This window comes from Aethalodelphis obliquidens, unplaced genomic scaffold, assembly GCF_003676395.1.
Source record: "Aethalodelphis obliquidens isolate GAN/ISIS:26980383/991018 unplaced genomic scaffold, ASM367639v1 scaffold38, whole genome shotgun sequence".
Taxonomy (NCBI): Eukaryota; Metazoa; Chordata; class Mammalia; order Artiodactyla; family Delphinidae; genus Aethalodelphis; species Aethalodelphis obliquidens.
This window is the reverse complement of record NW_020837982.1, coordinates 4,571,604-4,583,369: the sequence shown is the minus strand read 5'-3', so window position 1 is coordinate 4,583,369 and position 11,766 is coordinate 4,571,604. Positions and strand designations below refer to the sequence as shown.

General features: G+C 58.2%; 2 protein-coding genes across 6 annotated transcripts in view; both read left to right on the top strand.

The window, feature by feature from the left end:
* Positions 1-2,093, top strand: part of SSH2 (slingshot protein phosphatase 2) — a 247,840-nt gene extending 245,747 nt beyond the window's left edge. The window contains exon 17 of the mRNA XM_027130501.1: positions 1,930-2,093. Coding sequence (XP_026986302.1) covers positions 1,930-1,956 — 27 coding nt within the window. The 3' untranslated portion in view covers positions 1,957-2,093. The remainder of the gene's footprint in view (positions 1-1,929) is intronic.
* A 545-nt stretch (positions 2,094-2,638) lies between these two features.
* On the top strand, positions 2,639-11,764 carry CORO6 (coronin 6). 5 transcript variants are annotated; one of them, XM_027130520.1, is made up of 12 exons: positions 2,639-2,736; positions 3,164-3,942; positions 5,099-5,353; positions 6,801-6,923; positions 7,357-7,486; positions 7,583-7,764; positions 8,899-9,040; positions 9,178-9,560; positions 9,647-9,792; positions 10,128-10,185; positions 10,284-10,514; positions 10,609-11,764. In XM_027130520.1, the coding sequence occupies exons 3-12, from the start codon at positions 5,156-5,158 to the stop codon at positions 10,729-10,731; spliced, it is 1,716 nt and encodes a 571-aa protein (XP_026986321.1). In that variant the 5' UTR covers positions 2,639-2,736; positions 3,164-3,942; positions 5,099-5,155; the 3' UTR covers positions 10,732-11,764. The 5 variants fall into 5 exon arrangements, with proteins under 5 accessions (XP_026986321.1, XP_026986320.1, XP_026986324.1 ...); XM_027130519.1 differs by lacking the exon at positions 2,639-2,736 and having other exon boundaries at positions 3,055-3,942; positions 7,671-7,764; positions 8,899-9,560; XM_027130523.1 differs by lacking the exons at positions 2,639-2,736; positions 3,164-3,942; positions 5,099-5,353; ... (1 more) ...; positions 7,357-7,486; positions 7,583-7,764 and adding an exon at positions 8,024-8,495.
* Positions 11,765-11,766: the final 2 nt, after the last annotated feature.

Here is an 11,766-nt window from a genome sequence, read left to right as displayed (position 1 = left end):
CTTGATCAAGTGCAACAAAAGAGGGGGTTGCTTAAAGGTGGAGGGACTGGAAGAGAACACTGATGGTAAACATGATGCAATTCCCATTGATTGATCTCCCTCCCTTAGGAGAGAGCTGAGCTCTGGGAAAAAATATAACTTTCTACCTCTCACAAAATGAAGACTGAATGGGAAATGGGATCACTAAAGATTATTTCAGACAGTGTGGCTCCAATCAAGTGACCACGCTGGGAACTTGCCTGGTCAAAGAGGCTCTTGCCAAAGCCACCACCTGAACGTTAGGAGAATGAATAAGCAAAGGGACCAAAATTCCGCCACCATCTGTGGTACAAAGTGTTCTGGGACAGCTGCCGTGACGCGCCCCAGCAGAGACTGGATTTCTTGGGTAGGTGAACTCTCGACATTAACAAGATAGAGTTCACAAGCTTTCGGCACAAGGCACCTCAGTTCACTGAAAGGTTTCTAGAAACAGGGCGTGACTTTCCAAAGAAGTAAAAGCTTAACCCTCTCCCATCATTAGAAGAGAAGAAAAGCACTTGATGTCAGTGGTAGAGGAAGAGAGATGGGGCCAAAGAGCAGTTCCCTAAAACGGGCGCGGGGCGGGGCGGTGCGGATTCCCTGGTGGTCCAGTGGTTAGGACTCCGTGCTTTCACTGCCGAGGGCGCGGGTTCAATCCCTGGTCAGGGAACTAAGATCCCGCAAGCCCTGCGGCATGGCCAAAAACAAAAACAAACAAACAAAAACAGGCTGGGGGGAGGGGTCTCCACTTCTCCCACCCCTCCACAGACCCATCATGAGATATTTAGTGGTGCCACTCATCACATATAAAGCAGCCCTACTATCTAGGGAAAGCTCAGTTTCCAGAGAAAACACTGCCTTGAACTAAAATTAAGTCAGCCTGCTTCAGTCTGGATCGTCCATATCAAATGAGATGGGTACACCACTGGTCTCTGGCTGGAGTGCCAGAGTGCATGATGGTGAAGGCAAGGTCATTTCACAAAATATTCTAGGGGTGCCTGGAGTCCCTGACCCTGATCGGTCATGGCTTTCTAGCCAAAGCAAATGGACCAAATCATGTCTAAGTTGCCAGGCCACCTCTTCCAGAAAACGGCTTTATGAAAGATGAAGTCTATGCCTATCTTTTATGGATTGCTATTCAGATGGGTAACAGTTCAAATGGATAACAGCAAGGGAAAGCACCAAGTCCAAGTAGCTTCTTCCACTGATTGGCTCTTTGTGCCTTGGCTCCACCTACCCCCAGCTCTGCCAGGCCTTGGCAGCCAGAAGAAGGCTAGAGGGCAGGGCTGAGCCATGTCAGCTCTAAACAACACCTGTAAGTTCCTGCTCTTGGACCTGGAGAGCAACCACCCCCCCCACCCAGGTCATGGAACTGAAGGCAGAATGGATTGAAGGATTCCTGCTTCTGGGCTTCCCTGGTGGCGCAGTGGTTAAGAATCCGCCTGCCAATGCAGGGGACACGGGTTCGAGCCCTGGTCCGGGAAGATCCCACATACCGTGGAGCAACAAAGCCCATGCGCCACAACTACTGAGCCTGCGCTCTAGAGCCTGCGAGCCACAACTACTGAGCCCGTGTGTCACAAGTATTGAAGCCCGCATGCCTAGAGCCCGTGCTCTGCAACAAGAGAAGCCACCACAATGAGAAGCTCACGTACCACACGCGTGCAGCAACTAAGACACAACGCAGCCAAACATGGATGGGAGGGAGGGAGGGAAAGAAAGGATTCCTGCTTCCTAGTCCCAGACCCTTACCTCTAGAATGGAGTACCTGGCTCTCTTTAAAGAGGAGAAAAGGAGATGGGAGAAGAAAAACTGCCGTTTCAGGGTAGGAGACAGCATGTCAAATCCCTTCTCTGCCAACAAGTGGTGCAGACTTGAAAAGCACCTGACCCAGCCCTTTTCGCTTTACAGCCCAGAAGAGCTGAAAAAATAGGGTGACTGAGCAACGGCTGAAACTCCAGCTTTGTAATCAGTATAGGCATCCTTTCCTCTGTGCCACAAGCGTATCTCTCAATATCAGCACTTGTGAGATAAGGTGGCCTTCAGGGAGAGACAAAAATGCATGGTGCTGAAAAGCTGGACACAGACACCAGACCTCTTGGGTAAGAATCTCAGCTGTACTACCTACCAGTTGAGTGATGCAAAAGCTATTTAACCTCTTTGTGCCTCAGTTTCCTCACCTGTAAAATAGGGGTAATAATGGTACCCATCTCAGAAGACTAGTATCAGAATGGAATTAATATGTGTAAAGCCCTTAGTACAGTGTCTAGCTATTGTTATTAAGGAGCTACTGAGTCACTCAGGTCTTTTCCTCCTAATCATGTGCCTGGAATCTTCAGGTAAAAGGGAGATTCCTCATCTACCCTCATCCCCCCACCCCCACCAATGCCATAATTATTTCTGGGGCACCTGTAACAGTTTCTGGTTCTGATCCCCACAAGCCACTGAATACTTGGACTCTTCCTGAGAAACAAGCCTTGTGAGGGCCTTTGAGGTTCCCACCACCTTCCCTCCCTTTACCCCCAGTGCTAATCTCTACCCTCTGGAAGGCTGTGTTCCATTGATTTCCAGGTGTGTCCTGGAGAGTGAGAAGTAATAACCGGTCCCCTGCTGCTCTCCAGGGCCTTATGATCCAAAGGAAGAAATCCAGGCAGTGGGTGAGCACTGGAAAGACAGCAGCTACAGGGACTAGTTCTTCACTGGCTGCATTCTGATCAGGTTTCTTTTTGTCTCCTCCTTAACCCTGGTCAATACTCAGATCCGCGGGTCTGGAAGGGAGTGGGAGGGGGCAGGGGCTTCCCTGGAACACAGTCGGGCACCAATTCAAACAAGGCCCTCAAGACTTTAGGAGTCAGGCTGAGTGTCTAAAAGACCCGTGCCAGGGCTCCCCTGGTGGTGCAGTGGTTAAGAATCCACCTGCCAATGCAGGGTACATGCGTTTGAGCCCTGGTCCGGGAAGATCCCACATGCCTCGTGTCCACTAGAGAAAGCCCACCCAACGAAGACCCAACGCAGCCAAAAATAATAAATAAAATTAATAATAAATTTATTAAAAAAAAATAAAAGACCCGTGCCAGCCGCTTTCCCTTGAACCTGGTGTTCACTTTTTTTTCTCCCACACACCCTAAAAATCACCGGTTTTTAGGCTGCTTTGTGCCCTGTTCCGTGGAATCCTCTCTAACGGGGTGAAGTGCCTAGTACAGTGACAGTGGTCGCTATTGCTATTAATAACAGTCACATTCACAGGCCCCTGTCGGGTACCCTCACAGCTGCCCTGGGCCAGCCTAGGCCCTCATCCAAGGGCCCCCAGAGCATCTTCCGGGACCTCTCCTCAGGGGTGTCTGGACGTGCAGTCCCACAGCCCCGGCCCGCCGGTATGGTCTAAATTGGGAGTGTGATTGCAGCAGGAATGCAGCGTGAAGGCATCTGATCTTGCTCGGCCGCCGGCTCTGAGGGGAGCGCGCCCCCTCGTAGGCTCCCTCTCTCAGCGCCCAGCTCTGGGTCTGGGAACCTGGGCCTCCTCAGCCCACCCGCTAGGCGCGGAGCGCGGAGGAGCGCGCACAGCCGCCGCACACACGCAGAATTACTTTTGACGCTTCTCGAAGGCCCGCGGACTGGCCGCGCAGAGTCTGCAGCACTCGACTTTCCCGCCGCTGGAGGGGGCGGGGCCTGTGTGACCCCGCCCCTGCCCTAGGTCCGCCTCCGCAGGTTGATGGCAGCGGCAGCTGGGACTGCAGCGACGCCCGGCCCCGAGAGTCGCAGGCAGCGGCCGGAGCGCGCAGCCGAACGCCCGGGCCCCAGACGCCGCGGACACCACGAGAGGCAGTTCCGGTGTCCTGACGCCTCCCTTGGTCCCCAGCGCAGCCCCAACCCCCTCCGCAGAGAAGTCGCACCGTGAGCGCCCCTCGGCCGGCTCAGGACCAGGTACCCACCCCCCCCACCGCCGCCACCGCAGCCAGTGAAGCGGGCGGGGTGTCTGGAGGGGACAGAGGTCTGCGCCCCCTCCCCCCCACCCGCCGCCAAATTCGGTCCCGGGCTGGGCGGACTTGGTGTCTATATTTGGCCGAACAGCGGCCCGCGCGCCCGCAGGGCGCAGACACCTCGTCTCGCAAGAACGCAGCGCCAGGGCAGGAGGCCGGAGAAGGGTGCGGGGAGGCCGGGCCTCAGGCCGGGAGCCGCAGAAGCGTCTTGAAGGGCACAAGGATGCCCGGGGCTGGGGAGGGGCTGGAGTCAGTCGCTGGGGCTTTGGAAGAGCTCGGTGTGTCTCCTGGGGAAGAGCTTAGCTCAAGCCCCAAGCGGGAGAAAAGGCACCTCGCCCTCCCCACTCCACGCCTGAAAATCTGGCTCTAAGCCGGGGGGAGGGGGGTCGAGGACCCCACCCCCAAGAGAATTTAGTAGGAGAGAGGACCCAGAGGAGAAGTGGGGCTGAAATATGGCCGGCAAAAGCCAGAACACAGTGGTGAGGGCCTCTTAGAGAAGCCAGTGCAGAGAGAAGTGGGAGGAGGAGAGATCCACCTTACACTGTGTCCCCCCCACCAACAGCATGGGAGGAAACTGATGAAAACAGTAGCAGGAAGAGCTCAGGTGAGCTAACAGGAGGAACTTCTCCTTGGCAAATTTTTAGAAAAAGGCAAAACCCCATCCACCTAAACTATGCCACAGATGCTGAGTTTAGGATCTTGAGTGGCTGCAGTCCTAGCCCCACAAATGGCGTTAAGCCAAAGCCTCTGATTCTGGACGAGATGCCTCTGGGAGATAAACCACTTCCGTGAAGAGATGCTCATACAAGCCTGGCAGCGGGAGGGCAGCCTGGCATTGAGGCTCCTCCCCAAACCACTTCAACTTCCAGGAAGCTTTCAGGCCCAGTCAGGCTCCACTGTCCCCCCATCCTGGCTCTCTAAGGAGAAGTCAGGCCCCAAATCCTAGCCCCTCGAACTAAGCAAAGAACTTTCCCATACATCACCTTGAAGAAAACTCCCTGCTTCTAGGACCAGACTCTATATTAATTTATAGCTGACTCTTGGTCAGATAACCCTTCTCACTTGCCACTCCCCCAACTCTTCCTCCCTCCCTCCCACAGCTACGGGACTAAGGACCAAAATTTGGGCACCGAGATCCTCCATCTCTGCCCCCAGCTATGAGCCGGCGCGTGGTTCGGCAGAGCAAGTTCCGCCATGTGTTTGGACAGGCGGCAAAGGCTGACCAGGCCTACGAGGACATCCGTGTGTCCAAGGTCACATGGGACAGCTCCTTCTGTGCCGTCAACCCCAAATTCCTGGCCATTATTGTGGAGGCTGGAGGTGGAGGTGCCTTCATCGTCCTGCCTCTGGCCAAGGTGAGAGATGAGGGGAAGGAAGCAGGTGGAGGACACTGGCTGTGACTCCTGGGGACTCCTGATAGCCGCCTGTGTTCTCACCTAGTTCCATTCCTCAGTCAGGAGGGCAGTCTATGTGGACTGACTGCTCCCTGTTCCCCAATCACTCAGGGACCAATTGGGAGGCTCTGTCACCCCTCCTAGAACAGCAGCATCACATCGGTCCCCACCTACTCACAGCCCATCCCTTCTCCATGCAGCACCCTGTTCCCAGCAGGGACCAGGAGCAGGTGATGGATAGTTGGGAAGCAGTGGAGACAGAAGCTGGCCAGATTCTGTTCCTATCTCTCCTGATGCCACACCCCTTATGTTTTTGGTGTCAGGATTTTTGTACGCAGCCCAGGGTGAGCATTGGATTAAATCACACCCCGGAGCAGCACACTGAGGACAGGGTCAGGCTCTATCTAAGGAGTTCTTGGCCATCTCCCCCATTCTGGTTCTTGCAGTGAGGTAGAATGAGAGCAAAGGGCCAGGGGACATGACATATAAGGCCAGAGCCCCCTCTACTCCAGGGATGGGGGCCAGGCAATGACCAGCACCTTTACTGAGTAGCCTCAAGCCCCTCAGCCATCTCTACCCACAGGATGGCCACCCAAGGCATGACCTTGACCTGGATTCCGGCTCCTACACCTTGTTAGGGGAGGCCCCACAGGTGGCGAGGTCAGGATGAGGCCTGGCAATAGCCAGTGACTCACTCCAGGACAATGCAGACACCATCCAAGGACATCATCCCCTGGGCTCAAATTTCAGCCGGAGCCACCTCCTCCCCCAGTACAAGTGCCATTCCAATGCCACACGGCCACCCCTCTCCCCTACCGCCTGGTCTGGGTTGATGCCAGCCCCTGCAAAGGCCTCAGAGCCCCCACAAACATACCATAAAGATTAAAAATAGATGGGCCCCAGCTCAGGTTGGGAGACGGCAGGCACAAGGAATGCCTGCTGCTTGTGGTTCCAAGGTAAAGCCATTGACAAGGGGGAGATCTGCCAACTGTGGCTAGGAAAGGACTGTCAAGCACTGCATTGCATCTTACCTTGACCTATTCCACCAGGGGCTTCCCATGGACATTTCAGTTGGGGGAACAGGCCCAAGAACAGTCTCCTCCAAGTAGATGTTTTTAGAAGAGCACTGGACTAAGAAGTCAAGTCTTGGCTCTACCAGTATCTTGCTGTGTGTCCTTGGTTAAGTTATCTTACCTCTCTGTGTCTGATTCCTTGATGTGAAATGACTTCAACTCTGTCTTCCGTGAAGTAGAGGAAGTAGGCCGGATGGGGTTGGAAGAGCAGAAAGGGGGTGGGTTCTGCAAAGAGAAAACAGAAAATAGAGAATTGAGATGTAAACAGATCCACTCCCCACCCCCTGAAAACACACAGGACAGTGGCCCCACATCTGCCTCTCTGACCCCTGCAGACAGGGCGAGTGGATAAGAACCACCCACTGGTCACTGGGCACACTGCCCCTGTGCTGGACATCGACTGGTGCCCACACAATGACAACGTCATCGCCAGTGCCTCAGATGACACCACCATCATGGTAGGAGCCAGGTGGATGCTGCTGGGCTGTTGGGCAGGGGAAGCAGGGAGGGCTGCCTCACTTGTGTTGCAGAAGGTGGTGAGGGAGATGCTGAGTTCCAGGGCCCTGCCCTGTCCAGCTCCCAGGCTATTTTTAGCTACGTGTCCGCCCCCTCCCAGGATGAGCTTAGGACTAATTTTAGCCATGGCTACCTTGGGGCCTGAAGAGCAGGGGGGCAGTGCTTTGAAGTCTCCCTGCTCGTGTGAGTAGGCAGGTCTCTGGAAAGCTGACAGTGCCACCTCCTGGCTCCCAGCTGCTTCTGCCCCATGTGGGCAGCATCACATCTTGTCCTGCACTTGACCCTGGGGAAGGGGGGTGGGGGAAGTAAGGGAAGAGCAGAGTGACAAAGTGGGCTCCTCATCCCACCTACCGTATGCCTTTTCCTTCTATCTAGGTGTGGCAGATTCCAGACTATACCCCTATGCGCAACATTACAGAACCCATCCTCACACTCGAGGGCCACTCCAAACGTGTGGGCATCCTCTCCTGGCACCCCACTGCCCGGAATGTCCTGCTCAGTGCAGGTCTGGGGGCCTAGGGAGGGGTCCCTACCGTAGATTGGGGGGTGTGGGGAGTGGCAAAGGCTGGGCCAGGTGACGGTGCCTGGCCATTCTGGGCAGGTGGTGACAATGTGATCATCATCTGGAACGTGGGCACTGGGGAGGTGCTTCTGAGTCTAGACGACATACACCCGGACGTCATCCACAGCGTGTGCTGGAACAGCAACGGGAGGCTGCTAGCCACCACCTGCAAGGACAAGACCCTGCGCATCATCGACCCCCGCAAGGGCCAGGTGGTGGCGGTGAGTGTCTAGCCTGGCTACGTCCCGACCCCTGCCCCAGGAAGCAGCTGTCAGGCCTCTGTACCCACAACCCCCTGAGCCCCTCGTCCCAGCTCTCACCTCCTCCACCTCAACCCCAGACACCAGCCCTGCCCCGCCGTGTCTGCAACCACAGCCCCTGCCCTAAGTAAGCCCCCAGCCCGCAATTCTCAGCCCCGCTCCTGTTCCCTCCCCTCCCCTGCATCTCAGAAGCTCAGAGGAGGGCTGCTCGATTTGTGACTGAGGAGGGGAGAAGCTGCAAACTCTACCCTCCCACCAGACCTGCATGAACCGAACCTGCGCCCCCGGACCCCTCTCCTCCCAGCCGGCACCCAGCGCCATCTTCCGGCGCCTGAGCCTGACACTGGCTCGCGGGCAGGCCCCTTTCCAACCTAGCTGACCCGCTGGGCGGGAGATTGGAGGCAACCCTCGCGCGTTGTTTGCTCCAGCTGGGTGTCCAGGGAGGGCGGCGGCACCTGCCTCACCAGCCTCAACCTAAGGCGGGGCGCTGGATGCGCGGGGCACGTGCACGTCTGCGCGGAGTGCGCGCGGCGGGCGCGGCGGGAGCGGAGCGGGGCGGGGCGGCGCGGCGGGCACTCTAACCCACTAACCCCGCGAGCAGGAGCGAGCCCGGCCTCACGAGGGCGCCCGCCCGCTGCGGGCCGTCTTCACCGCAGACGGGAAGCTACTCAGCACCGGCTTCAGCAGGATGAGTGAGCGGCAACTCGCGCTCTGGGACCCGGTAGGCCAGGCCGCGCCGGGCGCACGCGCTCGCTCCTTCGCTGGGTCAGCCGGGAGCGCTCTCTCAGGCCGTGGCCCGCGCCCAAGACAGCTGAAGCGGAGCGGGGAGCTCCCGTCTGGGAAGCGCCTCTCTGCTCCCCTGGGAAGCCCGCAGGCATCCCCTGCTCTGAGGGCGCTTAAGGGCTCAGAATCTGCAGAGAGAGGCCCGCGCTCTCCAGGCCTGGGGCCAGCCAGGAGACGCCAGGAAACTGAATATTTAAGACCCCTTTTGTCTCCGCCCCCCACACCCAAGTCAGCAAGTTGGTTGCCCGGCCCTCCAGGCTCCCCAGGGCAGGCAGCTGGGTGACGCCTCTCCCTGTCTCCCCCTCCCCCCAGGAGAGGTTTGCGGCCCACGAGGGAATGAGGCCCATGAGGGCCGTCTTCACGCGCCAGGGTCATATCTTCACCACGGGCTTCACCCGCATGAGCCAGCGAGAGCTGGGCCTGTGGGACCCGGTAACGCAGCTGGACGCTTGGGGTGTGTGCCCCGGGGACTGGCATCACGGGAGAGGGGCCAGGCGCCCCCCACCCGCAGGGCATGCCCACCTGGACAGGGCTGGAGGCTGCTGCCCTCTTTGCAGCGCCTGCCATCCTCACACCCACCCCTCTGCCCAGTTTTGCTGCGTCGCCTGAAGGAGCCCACGCTGGCGCCCCCGCCTGGTGATGCCGAGTCCCTGGGGGTGGTTTGCGGTGACTGCATGCGGCGGTGCAGGGGATATAGGTGCGGGGGACCGAGAGTGGTGTACAGGTGTGGGGTCTGCAGCTCTCTTCACCAGAGTTGCCTTGGGAATGCGTGGGTTTTGGGGAGGGCACGAAGCGTAAAGGAGCTTCAGGGGATCCAGAGCGGCACGGCGAGCGGGACAGGGCTGGTCACGCCTCCTGTGCTCGGGCAGAACAACTTCGAGGAGCCAGTGGCACTGCAGGAGATGGACACAAGCAACGGGGTCCTACTGCCCTTCTACGATCCCGACTCCAGCATCGTCTACCTGTGTGGCAAGGTGCTCGCAGCCGGGAGGGGAGAAGAGGGGGCTGGACCGAGATATCGGGGGCCCGCCCAGCATCTCCGAACCGACTGGTTTTGCAGGGCGACAGCAGCATTCGGTACTTTGAGATTACCGAGGAACCACCGTTCGTGCATTACCTGAACACGTTCAGCAGCAAGGAGCCGCAGAGGGGCATGGGCTTCATGCCCAAGCGGGGACTGGATGTCAGCAAGTGCGAGATTGCACGGTCAGCAGCCTTGCCCTTCCCGCTCACCTGCTTCTGTTCCCAGGTCCCATCCGGGAAGACTCGGGGGCTTCCCCAATAGTGTAGTCTCTGGAAAATAGTGGGTTTTCGGGGGTGGGGGGTGTCATACGGGCTTGTTTCCAGTGCCAGACCCAATGCTACAGGCTTGACATTCTCTGAACTTCAGTTTCTTAATGATGATAAACACCCCATCAGAGGGTGTTTAAAGTGCAATGCATTGTAGGCGCTCAGCAAGTGTTGGCCTCTAACCCCTTGGTCCCGGGCAAAAGTTAAGGGAGTCGGAGCCTGAGCGTGTGCCGATCCCCGCTCCCTTATAGGTTCTACAAGTTGCACGAAAGAAAGTGTGAACCCATCATCATGACTGTGCCCCGCAAGGTGAGTGGCTGGGAGAGGGGTTGGGCAGGGCTCCGAGGCGGAAAGGAGCGGAGCAGGCCTGGCACCCTGCTCGTTCTCGTGTTCCCCTACACCTGCAGTCAGACCTGTTCCAAGACGACCTTTACCCAGATACGCCGGGCCCCGAACCGGCCCTAGAAGCGGATGAATGGCTATCCGGCCAGGACGCCGAACCCGTGCTCATCTCGTTGAGGGACGGTTACATGCCCCCCAAGCACCGCGAGCTGCGGGTCACCAAGCGCAACATCCTGGACGTGCGCCCGCCACCCGGCCCCCGCCGCAGCCAGTCAGCCAGCGACGCCCCCTTGTCGGTAAGGCCCCGCCCTGCTCCACCCAGGCCCAATCTTCACATCCCCCTACCGCACCCCGCCCAACGCCGCCTCTTCCGTCCTCTGCGTCCAACAGCAGCACACCCTGGAGACGCTGCTGGAGGAGATCAAGGCCCTGCGCGAGCAGGTGCAGGCCCAGGAGCAGCGCATTACGTCTTTGGAGAACATGCTGTGCGAGCTGGTGGACGGCACGGACTAGCGCATCGCGCCGGGGAAGCTCCAAGCCGGGAGGGCAAAGTGGGGCGGAACGCAAGCACTCCCGCGCCGCCCCGGCTTTGGGTCCTCTGGACCCCGCCTCTCTGGGCCTGGGCCGGGACTAGGGAGGGAACTCCGCCCCTCGCGGGAGTCCTGGACAAATGAAGCGTTGCGGACACTCGCGTCCGTCTGGCGCCTACCGGGCTGTGTGCCTCGTACAGGACTCAGCAGGAGCTGGCCTTGGAAGGCCCAGGGTGACGGGGGCCTCAACAATGGTGCTGCACGGCAGGCAGTGTCCCCTTTGTTTCCCTTCCCGCCCAGGGCAGGGAAAGTGCTTAGTATTAGCGCAATGCTTGGGGATGTTGGGGAGCTTGGGCTTGACCTCAAAGGGGTAGCGATTTGACGGGTCTCCCCAGACTGGCTGGGGAAAATTACAACGCTTCTCCCTGTAATCAGCTCACTTGACTCCACCACCCTGAGTGGTAAACTCAACGGGCGTCACCCGAGTTCTACGGACATACACAAACGTTGGCTGTACAGCCGGACCCACGGGCTACACCCAGCAGTCTACGGCAGAGGGCTCTCTTCCTTCTCTCCATCTGCAGGGGAGAGGACGGCTTCCTCGCGGCACTCCCGCAGGAGAACCAACCAGAGAACTGGCATGAGGAAGCAGGTTCACACCTCCCCCCTCCCAGACACACACACACACACACACACACACACACACACACACACACGCGCGCGCACACACACACCCCAGCCCTGTGTTGCGGCCTTGACTCTAGGAGGAAAACAAGACGTACTGAATGAAACATTTTACCAAGTGCTCAGTCTGTGCCTCCTGCATGGGTGGGGATGCTAGACCCCCAGCCTCTGTAAATGCCACCACCAGACTCCTGGGGGCCCTGACAAATGCAACACTCGGCTCAGGACCCACCAGACATCCTCTTACTTCAGAGCCCTCCCCACACTGAGGTTCAGAAGGAACCCTCAACCCGCAGATGGGCGTTCTTCCCCAGTAAAGGCAGGTAGGAAAAGC